The 26674-nt window shown below is 35.6% G+C and overlaps 2 protein-coding genes and 1 pseudogene across 2 annotated transcripts; 1 reads left to right on the top strand and 2 right to left on the bottom strand.

Annotated features, from left to right (window-relative positions):
• LOC128236214 (serine-rich adhesin for platelets-like) overlaps nt 1-26674 on the top strand; it is a 42355-nt pseudogene that overhangs the window by 10194 nt on the left and 5487 nt on the right.
• On the bottom strand, nt 6857-12364 carry LOC128236212 (uncharacterized). The gene is made up of 2 exons (XM_052951097.1): nt 12002-12364; nt 6857-11091 (listed from the first exon to the last, which is right to left on the bottom strand). The coding sequence occupies exon 2, from the start codon at nt 10874-10876 to the stop codon at nt 9704-9706; it is 1173 nt and encodes a 390-aa protein (XP_052807057.1). The 5' UTR covers nt 10877-11091; nt 12002-12364; the 3' UTR covers nt 6857-9703.
• LOC128236211 (uncharacterized) lies at nt 14671-21638 on the bottom strand. The gene is made up of 2 exons (XM_052951096.1): nt 21078-21638; nt 14671-19183 (listed from the first exon to the last, which is right to left on the bottom strand). Exons 1-2 carry the CDS (start codon nt 21413-21415, stop codon nt 17794-17796), a joined length of 1728 nt encoding a protein of 575 aa, XP_052807056.1. The 5' UTR covers nt 21416-21638; the 3' UTR covers nt 14671-17793.

Genomic DNA, 26674 nt, shown 5'->3' with positions numbered 1-26674 from the left:
GGAAAGCATGTAGTGCTAAGCCCTTTTGTACAAGTCAATGTCATCATTTGAATATTGCTCATTAATTGTTGTAAATGAAGTAAATAGAGAAGTGTATTCTACTCAGGGTTTGTTTTTACTCATACATTTTGTACCTTCCCAACTTTTTTAAGCCTTAGTAGAAGTCTGTGGAGTGACAAACAAACATGGATTTTTTCGCAGGTAATCAATCATTTGACCCTATTTGCAGGTGTACCGTGATCAAAGTGCCCTGGAGGAAAGATATGAGGAAGTAGCATCAGACGATGTCATGTCCATGGCTGTACGGCCCTGTAAAGTTCTGTCCGCAATCAGGTTAGATCTTTAATAGTCATTTAATGGTACTTATTGGCAAAAATCTTGTTTTTATGTACTAAGTTCATTGACAAAACACATTAAAACAACAATATTTTGTGGAAATCTTGAAATCTTGCTGTACCAAATTCATGACGCCTGGTTGAGAAGCGAGTGTACTAACCACTTACAGGGAAAGTGGCAAGTATGTTGACTAAAAACTAAAGCTCCCTTGGGCCATGATTGCAAACAATCTAGACTCAGAAAAGCACTTTCATGTTATTTATTCTATTCATTTTACCAAAAAATGTCAATACTTGTAGTATTTCAAATGTTAATAAGATTTAGCAAATTCCATCGTTAAAACTCAACTGGAAAGAAAGTTATAATGAAACAAAGATATTATGATAAACCAAATATTATGATCAAAGCAAACAATATGACAATAAATGAGAGAATTCTTTTAAAAATAGCTATTACTGCCTTATCCTGGGGCAAGAGTCCTGGCAACAAATGTCATCTGTCTTCACAGAACCCAATTTCCCTGATGATGTCACATATTATGTCATAGTATAATTTGTCATCTGTGGCCCAATTCACAATCAAAAAACGTATAATTTAGCTATGGAAATTGGACTTAAAATTCACAATCTTTGTTCAACTCTGCGACATGTCAGCTTATGTCAAAATACAGTCTTTTAAAAAGGTGAAAATAACTTATTTATCTGCCAGATAAAACAACTTAATCATTTTCAGGGATATGAACCCGATGTATGAGGGTCATATGCAGCATGACGCCCAGGAATTCCTAAGATGTCTCCAGTGTTACTTTCAGGATGCAGAGAAAGAGGTCCAGAAATTCTACACCCAGCTCCCCACCAAACTCTCCCCAAAACCCATGAACCACATTATGCAGAGACTGCTGAATATTGTGCAGATCATTGATAAGAACATGGGCATGAAAGCTTCAGGTATGGAGTCTGATACTGTGCTTGAAGTAGGTGGTGAAACCCCTGAGGCAGAAAAAGTTAAAGTTAAATTGTTCCCAAAACCTGAAGAAGAAACCAGAACCGCCAAGTCTCCCAGTAAGGTTCATCTGGTTCCTCATGAAGCAGACACTGCTGGTGTTGTAGATAAATTGATTGGTGAAGCTAGTCTTCCAAGTGCAAGTCTAGAACATCATAGTGAAGATCAGGGTAAGAAAGAAGATGGCACTAGTGAAGTGATTGGGGATAAACCTGAATCTGTAAACAACAATTGTGCAGCTGGAAAAAGAAAGCAAAAAAAAGCCGATGTGTCTAAACATTTTGAAAAAGGTAAGAAGAAAGATCAGAAAAGACCCAGGAAAGAAACTAGTAAAGAATTAATCATAGAGGACACTAGTGAAAAATTTAATGGCAAAGGTATAAAGACCTATGGTGCATCAAAGAAGCGACTTGGAATGAGAGGTGCTGTAGTGAGGAAAACATCTGAGGAATTGTTCGATGAGATACAAGAACAATTTGATGATATTAAGTCTGACAGCGACTGTAATGGGAAAGAAAATGAGGCTGCTAGAGCCATAAATAGAACTGATCCTGGACAAAATGCTGATGTGAATGATGATATGAAAAAGGATGTTGCAACAAAAGATGGTCCTAATAAGTGGGAAAGTGAGAAAGAAGTCATAGACGCTGGAAAGTTGATTGGACCTTTAACAAAACTGAACTCATTTCAGAATGCTTTCTCTGCATTTGTGAATGGCACTCATGTTAAAGTTGAAGACGATTCGGATTCAGACAATGGAGATATTGTGGCAGAGAAAAAGAGAGCCAAGCTCTTGCATGAGTCTCCAAGAAGGTCCCCGAGAAAGACAAAGTCGGAAATGGTGCGACCCTCACCGGGTAAAGCACCTGTCTCTAAGCTTGCATTCGTCTCAAATTCAGAATCTACTGTGCAATCGGTCAAATCAAAACTGGATTTTTCTCAGCCACCATATAGGTCATTGTCACTGAAGCGGACAGCAGAAAATTGCAGTCAAAATGCTTCTGTTTTCAGTGAAAATAAGACATGTTCTGACGCTGTGAACAATTCAGAAAATACAGAAGATGTAGAAATGGATGACAGCGATTGTAAAATATCAAATGAAAATGTGTCACATTGTAATGATAAAAGAGACACACAGCATCTAAATAATTTCTCACTAACATCCAGTCAGTCATTGTTACCTGTAGTAATTCTCGAAAACTGTGACTATGTACTGCGTGAAAATGGAATGTCAGTGAGCGCAGCATACGCCAGTCAATGTTTGACCCCAAGAAAGGAAGGCCCAAGGGAGGATTCCAACAACTACCTGAAACAGCGCACACCCCAGCTGCCCACAGAGATACACGATGAAGTGGAGTTTAAGAAAGCTCTAGAGGAGATGTTTAACTCGCCAGTTAAGAGCCGATCAAAGTATGACATGGTGGAACGAAATTTTCAGGTATGTGCCATTAATGTGATACTGACTTGTTTAATCTAGGCAGTTTGAGAGGAAGGATGCCCCCTGCCCATTAGGATTTTTTTTTTAACCTTGTTTGCAAATATATCTGTTTGGCGGTCAGTCTGTAGTTAATGTCTTGTCAACACTGGTAGGTTGCCCATGACCAGTTGATGACCTCTAGTCATTAGTATTTTGCTGACCAATTTGGAGCTGAACATTTGCTACATGCTAAAACATATACTTTCTTACCAAGATCATGGTTAACATATTTATTGGTACTTAATCGGCAATCAAAGTGGTGCATTTCTTCTTAAAACACTATTATTCAATCTTTTTGCAATATACTTTCTCAAATTTGGGCTTATCGGTAAAACACTAAATACACCCACAAAATGTATATTTTTTAAGATTATTTATAACCTACATTATCAGCTACTGAAATCGCATGTGAACCTTTAAAAAGAACCATCCCTAAGATTCAGGTTTTTTTTTTTTGGTTATTTTGGGAATATGACCTATACCCATGGGATTGGGAATTTTCGCGTCATTTTGGCAAAATTGGAAATTTCTACAAAAATGTTACAAAGGACATAATATATCTAATATTACAATAAATAATACCAAAAAGGGGTTTACCGTAAATGACTGGGTATTAGACGCATTTTTTTTCCTCAGATTTTGATGCAAAAAAATGCCTGCGTATAATACCCAGTAACAATTTTTTGAACTTTTTTTCTGATGTCAATTTCAAGCCGAGAGTTTGTTTAGCTTTATGTAGAAAGGGATGTTACTCGCGTCATATTGATCGAGTATATACGGGTTAAAACGGCAGTTGAAGATCGGGATACGGTATATCGTAAGACGTTTATAATTTCAACAAAAATATTTTATATTTGGACACCCATAATTATTTCCCAAAATAATTTATTTTGCGTACCTAATTTTCGGACACCCAAAGGACATCAATCATAACTTTCATAGTTACCAAGTTTCACAGACGAAGAATATTGATTTTTATCTTTACACTGCCTGGCTAGATTACCTAACCGTATACACCACTGTGACAATTTAATTAGTTACTACCCATCCTAAACGATTTATTGCCTGTTGAAAAGGAAGTGTGATATATTTATTTGAGGATTAAACAAACAACAAGGGCAATCAAGGGATTAAGAAAACATCGACATGGCATGTTTGTAAAACGATCTGCCAATAAGCTTTCAAACTTGTACCACACTTATAGAATATATGAAGCAATAATCGTACAGTTATACATTAATCCTGCACAGAAATGTCCATGCTCTCCACGAGATCCTCGTGGGCATAACTGTAAGTTATGTGACGTCACACAGTGTGACTCTTTGATCTGAAGCCGATAGAATGTGTTTATTCAGTTCAGTGCATGTATAAAATGGTGTTTTAATTAACTTCATGAAGGATTTACACTTATAGGCGTAATAAATAAGTTTATGACCATTGATTACTACGGATAAATGAATAAGTGGTAAAAAGCAAACATGAAGAAAAAAGGCAGGTTAAACAAACATGTAAATAAAATGTAAAAATGATAATTTTCTATGTATTCGGAGAGCGAAAAAGATAATTAATTTATGGTGTCCGAACTCTTGTGAATTACGGTATTCAATATTATTTTGAATAATAAATTGAATTAAACAATAATCAAACTTACATATAAAAAAGCAAAGTTGGGCACTGTCAAAATATTTTTTGATTAACATAACTTCATTCTCGACAGTATGGTTTTAAAGATAACCATCGCCATTTTCACGAAAAAAATTTTTTTTGTCACTGTCAACAAACATGGTGGCTGAAAATGCCGGACGATTGTGACATTTTTTCTATGCGTCTTTTAACCAAAAACATAGATTAAAAGTTTTTTTCTCGGATTTTTCACAGATTTTTTTCCCTGCGTCTAATACCCCCTATCGTCTTATACCCAGTCATTTACGGTATATCTGTATGGTGTTAACTCAGGTGTGCATATGAGTCTTTACATATAAATATGTTTCAAATAAATATGTTGAACTGTTGGTACTATTCATTTTAGTATTATATATGTATCATATCTTTGTAAAAACCATTATTCACTTACGATTTTTGTGATTATATATAAAAACGACTAGTTTCACTTTACATTTGATGGAAACATTACAGTAACACTTCAAATATTGCATTTTCATGCTACAATTATGTTTGCTTATGCATGCCCAAACTCCTAAACTGTTATTACTTTCAAAACAATTAAAATAAACACGCTTTAATTTTTGTTTACAATGTTGTAATGACTGTAAGAATTTTAAGCAAAACAAGTCTACTTTCACTTTGGAAACTCAATTTTTTTTTTAGGAAGTGATCAAATTCAATAGACACTATCGATCGGTAAAGTTTATTTCCCGGCTTCCGGTATTTTTTGTATGCAAAAACATTTTGCCAGTCGAAAACTCTAGGGGTTATGACTTTATTTAAAGAACAATATAGTTATTGTAATAAAAAACGATTTTTTTTTTTTATTATTTAAATAAAATAGACGTAAAAGTAAAACAATAACATAGACAAGAAAATTGCCAAAGACGGCCTTCTAAGGTATCGGGAACCGGATGTTATACTTCTACGATACCGGGACCCGGATATTATTCTAACATTATATATGTCTTTGTGAAAAGACGTTTGCATGTAAGGGAAATAACTGTTTTGTTTATAATTTCATCGTCCTTTTTAAAAAAAAATCCAAATTTTCGGAACTTCTGATTGGAAATTTTTATTGGAAAAAAGATTGCCATTGGGAAGATGACCGAATACCGGCTATAAAAATCGCCTAAAAAAACCCGCTGAGATTGTCAATTTTACAACTCAATAGATATGATGTCTTAATCTGGTTTCCTGCCTAGATAGATAACACACCTTATGTACAATTACAGGGCTTTTTCTATAGTAACCACGGGTCCGACTATCGGACCCATTCCCAAAGCAAAATATAAGATATTTTTCCCAATCTTCAGAAAAAAGTCTTTTTTAGAAAGTCTTTTTACCTGTACTTGTTCATTTTCAACATCCTAATAAATTATGTGATGTAAAGTTTCTTTGATAAATGAAATCGGAAATCATTGACTTTCATCACATTCAGAGATCAGTATGAAATATTATCTGTCATGATTTATTGCAATAGATATTTACACCCCAAGGATTGATTTTCTTTGTGTCTTTTAAAGGGAAAATAAACTAACATTAAATCATTTCCTAATTCGCAGGAGACTAGACAGCTTTTTTCTCTTAACTGTAAAATTTCCCAATTTTGGCATTTTCACGACGCAAAATTTCCCAAAATGTCTAGGGTCTTTTTCCCAAAATGGGCAGAAAAAGCCCTGAATTATTAATTATGACATTACCACGCATACGTTTCAGTTTCGTTTTGATCACAACAACTCATAAATATATCTAGTTATCAAATAGCCAAGTGTGGCAATCAAATGGTCTACCTCGCTTCAATGAAATTAAATTTCAGTTTTTGAAATTGTAAGAGCATGACATTGTGCAATAGTCACTCCCATATATTTCATTCGCAATTTGCCTGCATTCAGAATTTGTGTGCTTTAAGAATCCATTGAAGTCCAAATTCACACCCGGATTCTAAATAAACTCATATGTAAATTGTTAGTCCTTGTTTATTGTATTGAAAAAGCTAAATGTTTTATGTGACAATATGTAGGAACTGTTTTGTATTCTGTTGGTTTTGGTTGAATGTCTGCACAAAAAACGCATGCAACTATAACAGAATTCTGACATTTACAAATGACCGTGGTGATTCTCAATCTGTCAGGCGTAAAAAAAAAAATTGTGTGTTTCCGGTTACCCGGCCGTGTCTGTTCCGCGCCCGCCGACCGTAATTTTTTTATCCTACCCAAATATTCCTCAATGTCGTCAGAGGCTTTAAACGTGTATTTTATTCATCCCGGAAAAATCGATAAAGCGTCTGAGCGCACTGAGTAGGAGTAAGCAGGCGACAGATAATGGCGTCTGCCGATTAACTCAGCGTCTCATCTGTATGCAATCTGTTTGAAATTCAGAGTGTGTATTTTATCTCTGCTAGTGACTCAAATATAAAATTAAATGTTTCGCTTTTAATGATAATAATTCCGATATAACGATGATAATTTTGAGGTATGTCAATATGGTTATAAGCGGAGTTAACTGTCAGGGTTCCCGCTGGCGATCGCCATTGTCGCCATTTGCGACAAAATCGCAAAAGTGGCGACAACTTTTCAAATTTGGCGAATTTATGGCGACAACGATTTTTTTCTAAAATATTTTCTTAAAATGACGTAAGTGGTGACCATGCGGCCTGCATGATAATCGATTCTGTCACTGTCATAAATCAAGCGCATCTGCTGGTGCGACAACAAAAATTAATCCGATAATTAGGGCAAGCAGTCACGGCCCAGTCAACACCTCGCTAATTATTGCAGAATTTTATTGCTTTCACGGATAAACAATGACATCCTTTAACTGTTATGTCTCTTATTAGCAAACAATTTTAATATTTAGCTCAACAGCCTTGTTGTTGCATAATTATCGTGTTAGTTTTAAATATGCAAATCATAGAATTTTATGTTGTCGGAAAGTCACGTGATATGCAAATTTCGTAATGACGTTTACGCGCTAAAAATAAACTTGCTTTCGGTTTTGTCGCAATTTGTAATATTGCTATAAATGCAGCATTCTAAGAGTTCAAAAAGTGTCAAAAAGATTAACAGAAATCAAATAAATAGGATTAAACCCCATTTGATAAGGCTTCTAATATGTTGGCTGGAGTAAAGAGTAGGTAGACAAATTTCTATTAGGAAAGTTATGGCCCTAGTTTGACAATGTATATTTCTTTGAGTTTCCATTTATTTTGCAGAAAGCTGCATTGTTTTTTAAATGTATGAAAGCAACACATACCCTTTTTGTTTGAATTAATAACATATACTTGTGTTGGAATTGTGAAGTGTGAAATACTGTGCACAGCCTTATCAAGTAACTGGAGTTAGGGCTATATATCTTTGACAAAGCTGCATGAAAGCTAAATGTATATTTTACTGACTCTACATTTAATCCTTTAATAATAATATTTAACATTAAAAACACAATACAAAACATTCATAATTGGCATTTTATTTTTTCCCATAAAATTCCAATTAATTATTATGAATGTTTTGTATTTAATAATATGGGAAATGGAGCATTTGCTCCTCAGGAGCAAATGCTCAGTTTTCGATAATATTTGCAAGAGTGATCAAAATTAGAATACAATGCATTTTTTTTTAAATGTAGCATACATGGAGTCAAGGGTTAATGGATAAAATAAGCCTTTCTGATTTCACAGTGTTGGTTTATTGATAGTAATAAAGAAACAAAGAAATAAAAATACAAGTTGTTTGTTTTTAATATTAATCTTTTAGCAAGAAAAATGACAGGATAATAGTACTAATTTGGTGTTTCCACAGACGTCCTAACAGAAACTGACAAACATAAACATGTGCAGCATCTTGTTTCCTTTGGTTTGCTGTAATTGGTTGTATGGGTCTTCATTTAAATATTGTACATGTATGGTCCTGAAAGTGCACCAATTAAATTATTATAATGTTATAAAATATTCAAAACATCGAAAAAATGGCATCTTTAATGGCATCATATAGTAGTTGTCAAAGATACCAAATATGTGACGGTATAAAAAAAAAAAAAAAAAAAAAAAAAGCCTGCCTACCGTCCCTATTTTTTTTGATCATGTAACCTGAAACACACATATATTTTTTTTTGGCCTCATCAGTTCACTTTTGTGTACCTCATATCATGCTGTAACTTCAACATGATCTAGATGACGAAACCTTAGAACGTCTTGTTGACAGTTTCAAAAGATACAGGAATAGGAAGTTGTAAATCAAGAATCTACAAAGCTGTTATCTGTAACTCTTTGCATTTAATAAATATGCAACTATCAATGTTTCATTGTTGTCTTTTATCCTTCTAATGTTAATACAGACACTAAATCAGGCTGTATGTTTGATTATAACACTATTGTATTTCAGAATTAAGATTTTAATGTTTTGTTAATATTTCACAATTTTGAACTTTAATGCGCTAAAATTTCACAAAAGAAAAGGCATGGTCTGTTTCACAAAAAAAGTGAAAAAAAATCACTGAGTACCCACCATATTCAAGTTTTAAATTTGGTTTCTGGTTAGCATGTGAATATTTATATGTGTTTATAATGAAGAACTGTCACATAATTATATTTTCAAATATTAGATGGAGGCATATGAGAAACAATATCACACACACGCTTGGTGAACTAAAGACAACTTGGCATGAACAGAAGCATGTGTTCTCCACCCCAGAGTAAAACAAAGTTTAAATCATTCAATTATCATGAAAATTATTTCTTCCTTTTGTACTTTTTATAATTTATGAATAAAAAAAAAATCAACAAATCTGCCTCAAATTGTGAATTCTATTAAAGGTTTCAATGATTTTCTTTTCTTTTTGCAATTTGGTTTTATCTTGTGTCTAGTCCCTTTAAAAGTCATTAATTTAATGGCTACAGTCTTATCAAAAGCCTTCATAGGTACTTTTACCCATTCACCATAGGCGCACGTTTCATGGCAACACATTCGAAAATTTCATCATGCGTCACTGATACTTGCATTATACAACTTCCTGACATTGATGTTAGAACGAGACTCATGCACATTGTATGAAGCGATTAATTAGTATCCTTCATATTGTAATTAATCAAACATTTGAAATGAAGTGAAATGTAAATAGTTGATCCTATTTTTGTACATACTAATAATTACAATTGATATATTTCAGGACTTATTCATGTCATGTTCTAATTACAGTGTATCTTATATCAACCACTGACAGTTTCTACTGTAGTTCCACCACTAGAATGTCATTTTGTTGTCCCCCAACAATAAGCCTGCCTGTGTGGGTGCTGTACCAGACTGCCTGTGGATTGTAGATGCCATCTCCCTTCCTGACCAGTGTGGCCAGCTTCTTCCTGCCTTCATGGTCAATCTGCACCACTGTTTGGGAAGTCAGTGAACACACAAACACATGCCCACCCTCACTCACATGTACACTGTAAGGCCAGTCCAGGTCAGGGTCCTGGAGAGTGGCCAAAATGTTGCCTGTGGTGTCAATTGTGACGATCTTTTGGTGGCTGGAGACTGGTATGTATATTTTGCTGCCATCCGTGCTCAAGGCAAAGTGGTTCACTGTTACTTTGGCAGATGTGTCTTGATATACTTTCTTGACCAGGCTACCATCTGTTGTGTAGAGGTACAGGGCATTGAGGGAGCCCACATACAGTTTGCCCTCATAGTGGCTGATGGAGTTACACTCAAGGTCAACTGAGAACTTTCTGGTCATCTTGATAGTGCAACGTGACACTGTGAGAAAGTGGACCTCATATATTTTGGCCCAACACCCAACAGCTACAGCTACTTGATGGTCTGAGATGTGACAGATATCCTGTGGATACTTAGGGAGATCACAGTCGTCTGTCACTTTGTATTCGCTGTCCAAAACCTTAACTCTGCAATTGTTATAGTCTACAAGGACAATATCTCCTCCTGGAAGTTGTATAATACCACGAATATCACAGACATTCTTGTCTGTCGATACTGTGGCTGCAAATTTTTTCGTTCCTATCACCTTGAACGGGTTGGATATACCAGAGGGTTTGATCTGTTGAGACGATTGTTCAAATTGTGCTTTAGAATACCTCTTGATGTCTCCCAGTGCCTTCAGGTCTGAAAGCAGTTGTTTAGCTTGGCTTTCAGGCTCGAAAGTAACAGTCACCTCTGGTTTTGATGCTATCTCCTGGAGAAGATTGTTTGCCTCTTCCATCTTTTCCTGGCATTTCCTGTGACCAATGTAAGAGCAAGATTCACTGTCCTTGTTTGGGGCTTGGACAGTGTCCAGTAACGCCTTGAGCTGTTCATGTAGGAGGTCACAGTGGTCTATATCCTTCTGTAGTGACTCATCCAGGTCAGCCAGGACACTGTCCATTTGTTCCACTCCTTTTCTCAAGCTCATCTAGCAGCTGGTTCAGTGAAGACCTCAGAGTCTTAATCTTTGTCAGCATGGACTTGCCTGAAACCTTGAGAGTGTTTTGGTTCTTCTTTCTGGCCTCTGTCACCTGGTTGAGGCTGTCTGTTACCTTGGTAACATTGGCTTGAAGCTGCTTGAAGTCGGCCATCTTGTGAATGCCCCTGGCCAGGTCAGATATCAGGCTGATGCTTCTGCACATCCTGTTAAAAGTATTAAATGGAGAGAATTAACTGATAATCCTTATCTGTTATATTTTGGACATGATAAAACTTAAACTGATATAAAATACTTGTATATTGGACAGATTTATATTAGTATGTGTGTTTCTTAATGCATATAACAAATATAGTACATGAACTAAACCATACTATAAAGGTTGAACCACGATGGTATGAGGATAGGTGAGCGATTTAGGTCCTAAATCTTACTCTTGGAAAAACCTTAATCCATGTTTTATATAACCTGACACAAATCGGAACTAGAAATGCATAACCAATTTCAAAACATGTATTTGATTTATTTAAAACTCCCTGATGTCCTGACCGGTTGTCCAGTTAGGGCAGCGGTTAGCGATTCCCGGCCTGGGCGCATGTGAGTTTGGTTTGTGGTCACCAAGCCGGACAATTGGGTTTTCTCCGGGCACTCCTGTTTCCACCACAACACGAGACCACACTCTCGCACAACATCGTGCCAACGAGAGTGACTTAGTACAAGTTATCATAACTTTCTTCACAATGATGAATCGTTGTAAAATATAATAATATAAGAATAATCTCCATAATACAAATACAAATATCCTGATAAATGAAAGCTGTTGGAAACAAAATCTTGGCAAAAGATTGCATATGTCCATTGTAAAATGTGAATGACAACCTCTGGCAATTAAACTGTTTACATATTACCCAGCAGTTGTTTCAATTTCCACATATTACGGTTTCAGGCGATTTAGGATTCAATCAAATTGAATGTTTTGTCAAAGTTTATTCTCATTTTCAGTTTTGATCTCAGTGTGAAGGGTATAAAATATAATTGTTTTTTTCTAAGAGAACCATTAATGCCCTAAATCGCTCACCTATTTTCAAAACACTGTGTGTAGAACTGAACACTTACCTATGGTTAAGTGACACACAGAGGGGACAACAGAGCTCATCGTGATCCTCACACAACAGTTCCAAGACCTTTGAAGGGTGAAGGTCGCACATAACCAGTGCATCATCTTGCCCCACCCACTTGTCGACATCCTTACGGCCTAACACAACATGGCGCTTGTGTATTTTGGCATGAAAAGGAAGGCAGTTGTCACAGTAATATTTTGAGCAGTCCCCACAGAAATACTTGGCCTCGATGTTGAGATTGTCATCTTTACACACAGAGCAGGAAAAGTCATGTATCTCTTCAGAGGCATTTAACACCGAGTCCTTCAATGATGTCTTATGCTTTGAAGCCATTGAGTACAATGATTTATGTAGTTGATGTATCCTCTTTTTGAAATTTTCCTTGTTATGTTGAAATCTTTTCAAGATTTGTTAACATTTATCAGAATGTTTTTATCTCATCTCCCATTGACTGAATTGATAGGGTGCCTCAAGGTCAGCGTCCATCTCAAATCAAGCTGGAGATTGAAATTAAGTTACTACCTATCGGTAGTTCAAAAAATCTCCAAATATTTCTTAATCTTTATTACTTAAATCATTTATTAATTAACAAAACAATGGAACATAAAATATAGTTCAACTGTTTAAAATATAGTTCAACTGTTTATTCTAATATCTTTCCTATTGATATAATACTTCTTCAAAAAATAAATTCTATTACAGTACAAAATAACTTCTAAGATCTAATAATAATTTATAACGATTTCTGACAAATCATTCACAGCCGCGGATTTACAGCACCTATCTTTTTGAAAATAAAAAAATGTGCAAATGCACTTATTTTTAACGCATACTGTTTTTTTTGCGATGAGTAGCTTTTTTGAAAGCTGAAATATAATCAATTACATTCGTGTTTTCTTACACGGTTCTAGTGTTGTTTTTTTGTAAAGGCAGTAACTATTGCATGGAGTATTATACTACATATTGACCAGTTAACACATGGTGGCTTGATGACAAGAGCTCATAAAAGTCATAATTAATCAATTCAACTAGCTAAAATCATATTTAACATATACTTGAACATGTATATTATCAATATGATACACTGCCTTAATCATTTAATGAGAGTTGACAAAATTTAAAAGAAACCTATACTGTAATATAAACCAAATGAAAAATGTTTGTCTGAAAAAATGTAAACAAAGACCAATTCTTGTTGAAAATTATTACTTCTTCGAAAGCTAATACCTGACTCATAGATGCAGTGACTCTTTATGTACATGTTATGTCCTTGTGGAAAGAAACAGTCAAGGATGAAAATGCGAATTATCACAGGCACTAGCCAGACATTTTTTGTCATTTGTAGTAGAACCCCTCTCGCCTTCATCGATTAGTGAAAGCGGCCGAAGGAAGGGAAGCACAGGAAAAGTGTTGATTGTTCCCGTCCTTCGGCAGCTTTCAAACGTTTTCCCTTAAGGCAGGGTTGTTTTTAATGAATGATCGGCATACTTAAAATATGTTATAATTATCTTAGAAATTTGGTTTATCAATATATTTGTCTTAATAAAAATGGATGAATAACTAGTATGTATTCAAACATTTTTGCATTATAAATAGAAATTCAGTTCAAGATTTATTCAAATAGGTTAAAGCTGCACTCTCACAGATTGAATGTTTTGACAACTTTTTATTTTTTGTCTTGTAACGATCCAATTTTTGCTAAAATTCATGGAAACCAGTCATATAAGACTGCTGACCAAAAATAAATCTCAGATTTTTATATTTAAGTTAAACAATTGATATTTTATGCAGTTTTCTTAAACCGTTGGTAACTGTTTAAGCCATAAAACATTAATTTTCGAACGGAAATATGAAAATCTAAAATATGATTTTTGGTCAGCTATCTTATATCATTGGTTTGCAGATATTTACAAAGAATTTGCTCTTTCCAAGACAAAAAAATAAAAAGAAGATGTAAAAATGGTAAATCTGTGAGAGTGCAGCTTTAAAGGGCAATTACATCAAACAATCTTTCTTCTTTTTATTGATTATAAGAAATCAATGTGCCCTTCGTTCGCTTCGGGTTTTATAAAAACTGCCTAAATTGTTGTTTTTTTTGCTTGCTTGCTCCAATTTGTTTGGGCAATACTTTGAGGAACAAAATATTATTTTGATGTGGCAAAATTTATGAAATTACTTCTAACATCAAATTTAATACCTATTTTACACTGAAAAGTATAAGAATTGTCTGCTACCTAAGCCACCACTATTTCTGTAAAAATAATTACTACTACTAGTCAAACTATTTAAGCATTGTGCTTCTTTGAACAGTTGCAAAATCGTGGCCGGGCGTGCATGAACGCCCACAAAATAAAAATCAATCCTTTTTTTTATGTTCTCTCCTTTTCATTACATTTTTTGTGGTAATAATGATTTTTATTGCAATAATTTTAGCGTAAAACTAAAGGATTATCAGGATATTTTTATTCATGTTTTACATATATGCACAACTCAGGTCTTTCTTGCAAAATGACGCCTATAGTGATCAGAGGTTGACTTGTTCATGCAAAATGAATGCAAATTTTATCAAGTTGCAAAGTTTATTGTCAATCAACATAATTTGCCTTTGGCAAGGATGAATTCTAGTTTCTGGTTGATATGGGTGATAAATAAACAACCCTGGTATGTGGAAATGTCATTTTATTTATAATGACGCAAATGATATGTTGAAACTTAAGGAAGCAAACAAGACACAATAATTTCACACATACATGTACATTTAGGTGGAAAACAAAAAAGCTATGACAAGTTGCCACACAAAGAATCAAGTTGCCCTACCCCAGAATAAGACAATATTTGATTATTCTTAAATTTGTGTTCCCTCAGCTTAAACAATTGAATAAAAGATTAAGACAAATTTAATGAACCACAAATGTTGCCTTACACCATAAAATTCTAAAGAGTCCCTTATTAACCCAGTGTGATCAATTTCACCCAGAATGCACACAAAGAACTGCACATGTACACTTGGCTGCACAGAAACAAGCAGCATATTTACACTGAAATGCACTCGATCAGTGCACTGACCTTTGAGCTTTTACACCATTTATGTTTTCCCATGTGAAATGTGCAAGATGTAGCAAAGAGAGCACAGCTACGAGCACAGAGTTCACAGACCATGTTAAACGCTCAAAACCTAATCAAAGAGGACACAGGTTCGAATTGGCACAATGTGTATTTTCAAATGTTAAACTCTCACGATGTAAACAAGAAGTCTTTTTTCTGCAATATTTGAAATTCGTCCCCATTTCTCTTCTAAAAAAATCCCTTTAGTTGTCTTTTTATAGAAGCAATGAGCTCTCAACATTTTAATAGCAAATGTAGCAATATAGTGCCATTCATGAAAAGGTTTGTTGAATAAGATGTTTAAAAACAAGTTTGTACACTATATGAATCTTGTTAGTATCTACCCCTTATGCCAAACATTTTTCTCCTATCAAAGGCCCTTCCAGCATTCTCTAAATAGTGGGGAAAAAACACTGAAAGAGCTCACAGCTGTGTACCCAGAGTGCACTGCCCTTTGCTCTTAAGTTTTAAATTGGGTCAGAAGTGTTTTTTATATATTGAGATTTATGAGAGCGCCTTACCTAAATATTGCAAAACCCAAATAAAAATTAAAAAAAAGAATTGTTTATTTTTTTCCGCTGTATGTTCCTTCAACATAAAAATGAAATAAAAAAGTGTTATTTAATCTTCATCTCAGTACCAACTGGTGTACCAATTGTCTTTCATTATCAGTCTTTTTACTACCATACGATGTAAACCACTTCTAAAATATGCGGGGAAACAGAATAGATATCTGTTACCATAACAACGTCCTGTGATAGCAAAGATGATATTTGTAATGTCATATCATTGGTGAAATGAAATGGCGCTAATCCAATCAAAGCGCAATATTGGAATTACCAATGACGTCATAACTCCTTGCATGTTCAATGATATTATTATTAAAAGTTTTTTTTTCCTCTACAAAGAACAAGGCAAATGTAAACATTGTGAAATGTTAGCAGCATGTTATCGGCAATTTATGGAATAACTGCACAACTTCCAGTCAAAATAAGAAGACATAATATTGTGGGTTGTATTTGTAAAAGTTGCTGGCGCAATTCGTATGTTGACAAGAATGAATTGGATTACATCTCAAATAAAATGCGTATATTGACTGTAAAACATGAGCTGCAAATTAGTATTGTGGTCATCAAAGTAAAATGGATGTTTTTTTTCTGATTTTGACTCTTATGAGTATTGACCTGAAATACTACTTAACAATCACTTATAGGAAATGAAAAACACAAGGTATTCTAATACTCTCATAGTTGATTTGTTAATACCGAATGAGAATTTAAATCTTTATAAAACACTGAAAAGGATATTTTCATAACATTATGAGTTATGTACCTAATATGACAGAAAAAAATCTGAACATGAGATAATATTTGGCAGTCGTTACAAGTAGTCAAACTGACCTAGATCTACCTGGTTGCTACCATGTGTCAAAGGACATCTCTATACCTTGAGTAAGAAGGACATTGTTCATGAAAAATTAAAAAATCAGTATTTAAACCTTTTATTTTGAAACATATTACACTTTTCAAGTTTATTTTTAAGCTCCAGAATTTTCTTTGGTGAAGTACATAGTTTACAGACTGTGACCATTTGTGCGTCTGTATGCCTGGGCCACTTTTTTATGAGGAAGTATGTCCTTCAGGGCTAGGACTTTATTTTATTTCCTCCTCCTTACTATTTTTTTTTAAAAACTCCAATAATGCTAAAAATATAAACTTATGTGAGCTAAATGAAGCCATATTATTTTGCACCAGGTAAGTTATTGATACAAATTTAGATATCATTACTACTGATATTAATCACATCTGAATATATCAATCTGGTTAAACAGGTTTCTAATGTAAATAATCCCTCAATAAATTGAATGAAAACATGAAAGCAGCCAGTGACATTGAAACTAAAATGACTATCAAAATATACAGAAGCAAAATGATAAGAAAGTTATGTGCAATAGGTAATTGGTAATTAGCTATATGATTCAATGCATGACATAGCAATATTATGAATCCTATCATATAATAGATCTGACATAAATGTTTGGATGTGATTATCTACATAAACTGATAAACTTGAAGATATATATTTCATTTCGTTTTTTGTACATGAATGTCAGTTGTGAACATCTTTAAAGAATGAAATTTTGTTTAAAACCAAGTCCGATTAAAATAATCACGGCATGGTTTTCTGTTGAACTGTGCTTTGTGATGTTTGTAAAATGTGATAATATAACTCAATGATGCAATGCAGAACAAACAAATCATGATACAAGATATTAAAGATTGATCTCTCTAACAGCTATATAGTTTATGATTCTTTTAAAATCACTCTCAAAGTCATAACTTTAATGACTACAGTCAAATCAGAAGCCTTCATAAGTACTTTTACCAATTCATCGAAGGGGCACGTTTCATGGCAACACATTTGAAGATTTGATCACTCATCACTGATAATTGCATTTTTCAATTTCCTGCCATTGATGTCAGAATGAGACACATGCACATTGTACAAAGCCATTCACAAGTAGCCTTCATGTTGTAATTAGTCAAACATTTTAAATGAAGTGAAATATGAATAGTTGATCCTATTTTGAATATACTAGTACCATTTACAATTGATATATATCCCAACTTATTTATATCATGTTCTATTCACATTGTATCCTGTATTAACTACTGACAGTGTCTACTGTAGGTCCATCACCAGAATGTCATTTTGTCTTCCCCCAACAATAAGCCTGCCTGTGTGGGTGCTGTACCATACTACATGTGGCTTGTTCATGCCATCTCCCTCCCTGACCAGTGTGGCCAGCTTCTTCTTGCCTTCATGGTCAACTTGCACCACTGTGTTGGATTCAGTTGAGCACACAAACACATGTCCACCCTCGCTCACATGTACACTGTAAGGCCAGTCCAGGTCAGGGTCCTGGAGAGTGGCCAAAATGTTGCCTGTGGTGTCTATTGTGACAATCTTTTTGTGGCTGGAGACTGGTATGTATATTTTGCTGCCATCCGTGCTCAAGGTAAAGTGGTTAACTGTGACTCTGTCAGAGGTGTCTTTATATACTTTTTTGACAAGTCTACCTTCAGTGGTGTAGAGGTACAGGGCAGTGAGGGAACCCACATACAGCTGGCCCTCATGGTGGCTGATGGAGTAACATTTATGGTCAACTGAGAACTTCCTGGTCATCTTGATAGTGCCAGCTGACACTGTGAGATAGTGGACCTCATGTCTTTTGGTCCCACACCCAACAGCTACAGCTACTTGATGGTCTGAGATGTGGCAGATGTCCTGTGGATATTCAGGGAGATCACAGTCGTCTGTCACTTTGTATTCGCTGTCCAAAACCTTAACTCTGCAATTGTTATAGTCTACAAGGACAATATCTCCTCCTGGAAGTTGTATAATACCACGAATATCACAGACATTCTTGTCTGTCGATACTGTGGCTGCAAATCTTTTCGTTCCTATCACCTTGAACGGATGGGATATACCAGAGGGTTTGATCTGTTGAGATGATTGTTCAAACTGTGTTTCAGGATACCTCTTGATGTTTCCCAGTGCCTTCAGGTCTGAAAGCAGTTGTTTAGCTTGGCTTTCAGGCTCGAAAGTAACAGTCACCTCTGGTTTTGTGGCTATCTCCTGGAGAAGTTTGTTTGCCTCTTCCATCTTTTCCCGGCATTTCCTGTGACCAATGTAAGAGCTAGATTCACTGTCTTTTCCTGGGGCTTGGACGGTGTCCAGTATGGCCTTGAGCTGTTCATGTAGGAGGTCACAGTGGTCTATATCCTTCTGTAGTGACTCATCCAGGTCAGCCAGGACACTGTCCATTTGTTCCACTGTCCTTTTCTCAAGCTCATCTAGCAGCTGGTTCAGTGAAGACCTCAGAGTCTTGATCTTTGTCAACATGGACTTGCCTGAAGCCTTGAGAGAGTTTTGGTTCTTCTTTCTGGCCTCTGTCACCTGGTTGAGGCTGTCTGTTACCTTGGTTACATTGGATGGAAGCTGCTTGAAGTCAGCCATCTTGTGTATGCCCCTGGCCAGGTCAGATATCAGGCTGATGCTTCTGCACATCCTGTTAAAAGTATTAAATGGAGAGAATTAACTGATAATCCTTATCTGTTATATTTTGGACATGATAAAACTTAAACTGATATAAAATACTTGTATATTGGACAGATTTATATTAGTATGTGTGTTTCTTAATGCATATAACAAATATAGTACATGAACTATACCATACTGTAAAGGTTGAACCATGATGGTTTGAGGATAGGTGAGCGATGTAGGGCCTAAATCTTACTCTTGGAAAAACCTTAATCCATGTTTTATATAACCTGACACAAATCGGAACTAGAAATGCATAACCAATTTCAAAACATGTATTTGATTTAGTTAAAACTCCCAAATGTTCTGACCGGTTGTCCAGTTAGGGCAGCAGTTAGCGCACTCGCTTCTCACCAGGGCGACCCGGGTTCGATTCCCGGCCTTGGCGCATGTGAGTTTGGTTTGTGGTCACCAAGCCGGACAATTGGGTTTTCTCCGGGCACTCCTGTTTCCCCCACAACACAAGACCACACTCTCGCACAACATCGTGCCAACAAGAGTGACTTAGTACAAGTTATCATAACTTTCTTCACAATGCAGGGTTTTTTTCTGAAAAAGGGGCCTGGTGCCTTTGAGAAGGGGAAAATTTTGCTGCGTTTTAGTAAAAAAGGGGGAAAATGTGCATGTTTAACTTTTTTTTAAATTTTTCTATCATACATTTTATTATATTTGATTGTTACATTACAAGTCCATTTCTCCTTATTTTTCCTGTTCTTAAACTCCTCCAGCACAGTTTTTTTATTCGGTGGGGAGATTACATTTACCTCAGACTCGCTTTCACAATCGAAACTTCCAGACAGTTGGACTTTTTGCTCCGTGGTTTCGAAATTTCAGGGCCACTAGGCTCAACAGAATGTTCAGGATCTTGCTGGGACTGGGGTTCCACATCATCCGAAACAGAATGATCCGGTTCAGAAAGTTCGGACTCGGTCACATTTTATGTGCTAGTGTATTGACAAGATGTACCTGCTGAGTGCGGTCTTACAGTCAGTGAAGAAAGAATCAATTTTCCGAATATTTTTTTTGCGTCATTTTTGTGTGATTTTTTTGTTGAAATACTTCCAGTTATGCGACATTTCTCGAGCATGCGAAATTGAAAAAGAACAGAATACGGAGTGTCGTAAACCATCAAGGGAGACCACTGTATAAATATAAGTTTAATCAATTAAGTTTAGCATGACTTACCTTCCCTGGCAGACGAAAAAACGACAGCTGATTTTTCTCGATTCAGCAATGAAATATTGAATTTTATCGGAGGGGAATTTTTATTTTTAGGGGAAAAACTAGGCTTATTTTTGGAGGGGAAGGGGCCATTAACCGGCCCCTTCTATATAAGGTAAAAAAACCTGCTGAATCGTTGTAAAATATATACTGTTTGAACTAAATCTCCTGACACTGTAATATTGATAGAGTGTTTACTTCGTGTAATAGAGTTTGTAAACAAATGACCAATTCAAGCTTGAAAATATAACTAGTTTGCAAAATATTATCAAAATATCTTGCTCACAAAACAATTGGACAATATTCTCCATGATACAAATACAAATATCCTGATAAATGAAAGCTGTTGGAAACAAAATCTTGGCAAAAGATTGCATATGTCCATTGTAAAATGTGAATGACAACCTCTGGCAATTAAACTGTTTACATATTACCCAGCAGTTGTTTGAATTTCCACATATTACAGTTTCAGGCGATTTGGGATTCAATCAATTTGAATGTTTTGTCAAAGATTATTCATTTTCAGTTTTGATCTCTGTGCGAAGGGTATAGAATATAATTGTTTTTTCTAAGAGAACCATTAATGCCCTAAATCGCTCGCCTATTCTCAAAACACTGTGTGTGTAGAACTGAACACTTACCTATGGTTAAGTGACACACAGAGGGGACAACAGAGCTCATCGTGATCCTCACACAGGAGTTCCAAGACCTTTGAAGGGTGAAGGTCGCACATTACCAGTGCGTTATCTTGCCCCACCCACTTGTCGACTTCCTTACGGCCCAACACAACATGGCGCTTGTGTATTTTGGCATGAAAAGGCAGGCACTGGTCACAGTAATATTTTGAGCAGTCCCCACAGAAATGCTTGGCCTCAATGTTGAGATTGTCATCTTTACACACAGAGCAGGAAAAGTCATGTATCTCATCAGAGGCATTTAACACTGAATCTTTCAATGCTGTCCTATAGTTCGAAGCCATTGTGATTTATGCAGCTGAATTATCCACTTTATGGAAGACTCTTTGATTTGTTTAAATCATTTCAATATTTGTTAACATTTATCAGTATGTTTTGATTTCATGGCCTATGGAGATCTGAATATTCTGTATCCCATAAGTCTTCACTTTTTCAATTCCCAACCAGGAAGTTTAAACTCTTTCGACACTTGCGATCGTCACTCAAATAGTATTTCAAATATTAGGTATGCCAGGGCATACTTTGTTATTGCCTTCAATTGAATGCTTGGTTTGTAGTATATTGAGGTTATAGCACACAGAGTCAATTAAATCAACTAATTGTAAAGATTTAATTTTCTAAGATTTATATTTTGGCTAGATGATTTACGTTTGTTTGTTTTTTTTAATGGGAAAATGAAGATTTAGCTTTATTTTGCTGATTTTAGAATTTTCATTTGAGCAGGGACAATCAGACAGCCTTTAGTGTGGTCAGTAAATGAGCCCTTGTTGATTATGGGGAAAGTAGGTCAATGGCCAAGGCTGACCATTATCAGAAAATCAGTTTTGATTGTTTACTTGTAAATGTCATCTTGAAGAATCATCTAACTTAAAGATCACCATTGATTTTGGGAACAGTAGATCAAAGGTTATGATCATGTTTAACTTTTCTAGAAAAATGGATTTTGCACTACATATTAAAGACGCTTGGTCTTAAGTTTGTAACTCTTTCTTGCATATTATGCAAATTATGGACCTTCATTTTTTGACCTTTTTTGAAATTTGAGATAAAGTTCTGCATGTAAAAATGAAGTCAATATCTCAGCAAATACTTCATGTATTAGAATGAAACATTGGACCCAATGTGTCCCCAACCATCCAACTTAATTGCTTAATTCATCAAGTGAAATAGCTCTTATTTCATATAATGCAAACTATGCATTTTATGTTTATTTGACGTAAAAATTCTGGTTAAGGTTATGCATGTAAGCACACATAAGTCAATAACTCAGCAACTATATGAAGTTGACATATTGCATTGCTGTTCTTGTTTATTCTTAAATTAAGTTGAAATGAAGTTAAATGAAAGCATTTGGAAATTCTCATTTAAAATAGACTTGTGTACATTCTTAAAATCATTGCAATGTTTTTGTAATGTTTTTGTCATATGAACACCTAAAAACTCTTCCTAAATTATCACCTAAAACTTGATTCTACAATATATAAAACTTAAAATAGTCTTAACAACTAATTGCTAGAAAATCCCGACAATATGTGATTTTTACAAAGTGAAAAAACACGCCTAAATGCATCATTACATGCATATGGCTACAATATGTAGAAGCCTAGAGTATGGTATGCAGTTTTCTGCTCTTCTATTTCCAGGGTATGATGATGTTGCGTACACGGTGCAGCACGTGCGAGTGTGCCAGGGAGAGACAGGAGGAATTCCATGACATCAGTGTTCCCGTGCGGGTTGACTCAGGAGATAGCGATACGGAGGAAGGTAAACGGAGGAAATAGGAAAAATTACTACTCACTGTTTTGTTATAAACTCTAATTATTTTATGACCCTTAGACAAACACCGAGTTCACACATCCCATCTGACGTACCAGCCAAGTTTAGTAAAATTTGAGTGAGTTGAACAGCATTTTTAGCTGTTTTTCCTAGAAATACAAGTAAGTTGGTACTGTCATAACTTTGATGTTGGTGATGGTGGAGCAATAAACATGTGTACAGTTAGGCCCATGACTAGTGTTGGTGTTGGCATTCACTTTGCGGTCCACTTGTTAAGCATATACAATAATTCTGTTTAATGAAGAGATATTGGAGAGGTAACCTGGATTGTCACATGATGATTGTTTGATTATCTGATTTACACTAAAAAATATTTAAATTTGTTTTAATGTTGTTTGTGAACAGAAAATTCACATAACAATAAGAAGAGATTGGACCTAAAAAAAGAAAAAATGAGCTGTCAGTAAAAGGTTATGTTTAATTTGTTTACAAATCTGCTTTGCCTGCATTGTTTGTCACAACTATTCAAGTGTAGTTGTAATGTCTCCCCAGGCAGTCATTGCAGTCTTCTTCATCTGATTGAGCCATCAACGATTTATCACTAGAAGTTAGTCCATTTATTGTTATAACACTCCCATTCTTTGTTTCAGACCTGGTTCAAGCCTGTACTCTTCAGAAGTTTATTCTCCACGTTATTCGCCCGGTTCTAATCGAGGCCCCCAGGGGTTGAAAATCTTGTAAACTTATTACTTTTGCCCTATTATTTATGTTTCTCATTGTCAGATATATGCTGCCAGGTGCTGATTCCCAGCAGAGTTGATGCAGTCTCCGGGACAGGGGTTGGAAAACCTGCTAACTTATATCGTTCCATAATTTATGTGTTTTATAGGCAGACTCATGCTCCCAGGCACTGATTCCCAGCAGAGTTGATGCAGTCACCTGGACATGATCAGGCCTCGGTTATCACAAAGATTTTCAATCTCAACTCACTTTACCACATTAGAGTACAGCACTCATGGAAGTGTGAGCTGTTCAACTTAGTGTTATAATGCTCCATGATTTCAGACATGTGTTCCCAGGGCAGTGATACTCCATGGAGGTGTGAGCTGTTCAACTTAGTGTTATAATGCACCATGATTTCAGACATGTGTTCCCAGGGCAGTGACACTATGGAGATGTGAGCTGTTCAACTTAGTGTTATAACGCTCCATGATTTCAGACATGTGTTCCCAGGGCAGTGATACTCCATGGAGATGTGAGCTGTTCAACTTAGTGTTATAACGCTCCATGATTTCAGACATGTGTTCCGCAAGCATTGATACACCAAGGAGTTGAAAGCTGTTCAACTTAGTGTTATAATGCTCCATGATTTCAGACATGTGTTCCCAGGGCAGTGATACTCCATGGAGATGTGAACTGTTCAACTGAGTGTTATAACGCTCCATGATTTCAGACATGTGTTCCCAGGACAGTGATACTCCATGGAGCTGCTGTAGTTTACTGGACCTGATTGAGGCCTCCACGGAGGTTGAAAAGCTTGTCAAGGATAACAAATACTTCTGTGAAGAGTGCCAGTCTTACACCGAGGCCGAGCGCTCCATACACTATGACATCCTGCCGAACATACTTACACTCCACCTTAAAAGATTCTGTGCGGATCCAAAGTATGATATTGTTGATTAGTTAATGTTGTGTGCCTTTATTGCTTCCCATGGAATCATTTTGCTGTGAATTTTTCAACTTCATTTTGGAATCAAAAAGATTTTCCCCTGACTCTTCTCAAACACAACTTCAACTCATCTTACCTTATTACAGATTATCATCATTAAAAAGTTTAAAAGTGCATTTGAAATAGAATTTGATGAATATTTTTTTGTCAATATTCCAAAAAAACAACAACTTAAGTGTACTTTGACAAAAACAAAAAGGTTGTACTATATTACATTTTTTTTGTTATAGGAAATCTTGACCCAAGTAATGCTTCAACATTCTATGAGATAATGCTCTTTTAAAAAGTGTATAAACACTGTAGCTTTTAAACAATTTGTTCATGTATAGTGGTCAAAAGAGTAAAGATTGAGAAATAGCATGAGTACCATATTTTATTATGGTATTCAGGCATGGTGCAAATAATTAATCTTAAGATTAACAAAATGAGGCTATTAGTATTGCTTTTTGATCCGGGAGGTTGTATTCAACTCAAGATTTTTTAATTTTAGTTGCACCTCTTGAATTCAAAATCTGCAAAAGGCCAACAGAGAGGAATATGACATTCTCGATCAAAAGCAGTTATAAATACCCTTTTATTATATAAATTAGTGGTTAAATCACTAGAAAGAGGCATGCTTTCATAATAACTATGATTTAATGGCGCACTTTTTTGTTTGATGACGTCATTTAAACATCACATAATTATACGTTATTGATGTGACGTCAGCAGAGAAGATTACGGCTGTATTGCACTTAAGTGGAATACGGATGGACTGTATTTTGCCATAGGTATCCCATGTGAATTTATGATGGGTATATAATAACTATGTCTTATTACTGCTGCTTAGTTGTTTCCAAATAGTCCAAATACCTTGAGTGTTTCATTCAATCACATTATTAATTAACACGTTGGTTAAGTACTATAAATGTTTGTTACAGCATTTGGAAAGTTGGGAAATGTGGTATTGTATGCTATTAACATTTTGATTGTGCCCTTTGATTGCTTAGTACATCATTGTCCACAGTGTACTTTTGTTTTCGATTGATAGTTTTTGAATAGCTTGGTAAAAAGAGGCTTAAAGCTTGGTCAAAATGTTATAAAAGTTTCCTTAGCGCGCATTATTGTGGCTCAAAGTTTGGTATGCTCATTAGGCATGGTCTATCAAGCCCTGTGGGGGTCAGAAGGTCAAGGTCATGGTGAATGTAATATTGAGCCCCGTTTGGGGTCAAAAAGTCAAGGTCATGGTGAATGTAATACTGAGCCCTGTTTGGGGTCAGAATGTCAAGGTCATGGTGAATGTAATACTGAGCCCCGTTTGAGGTCAAAAGGTCAAGGTCATGGTGAATGTAATACTGAGCCCCGTTTGGGGTCAAAAGGTCAAGGTCATGGTGAATGTAATACTGAGCCCTATTTGGGGTCAAAAGGTCAAGGTCATGGTGAATGTAATACTGAGCTCCGTTTGGGGTCAGAAGGTCAAGGTCATGTTGAATGTAATACTGAGCTCCGTTTGGGGTCAGAAGGTCAAGGTCATGGTGAATATAATACTGAGCCCCATTTGGGGTCAGAAGGTCAAGGTCATGGTGACCTTAATGTTTTCAATAGGCGACATATTTGATTCACAGACTTCTAGTCTGATATATGAATGTTTGTTTTCCAGCAATCCCAGTTCCCTGATAAAGATCAATGACAGGGTGGAAATCCCGCAAACCTTGCCATGTCTACGCTACAAGTGCTCCCCCGCATGTCTGCGTCCGGATCATGGGTAAGAACTTCTATCTAGAAACACTGGCATTCAGATAAGTGAATATTCTTTATATATGTGGCCATAGTGGACTTACGAGATTAATTCTCGATCTAAAAGAAGCAGAAATGCTGTAAATTTCCATGAAGAAATCTTAAAATGTTCAAGTCTTCAAAACTAGCTGTTTATTATCCTTACACATTGAATATTGGTTGATGCATATTTAAATATAAAAAAAATCTTTCAAGAGGCTTATCAGCTGTGGCAGGTTTATTGTTTCTATCTGGGCCTCTTGAACACTTCTTTTTACCAACT

This window comes from Mya arenaria, chromosome 5 (genome assembly GCF_026914265.1).
Source record: "Mya arenaria isolate MELC-2E11 chromosome 5, ASM2691426v1".
Classification (NCBI taxonomy): domain Eukaryota; kingdom Metazoa; phylum Mollusca; class Bivalvia; order Myida; family Myidae; genus Mya; species Mya arenaria.
The sequence above is the reverse complement of the archived record's forward strand: the minus strand, read 5'-3'. Positions and strand labels throughout refer to the sequence as shown.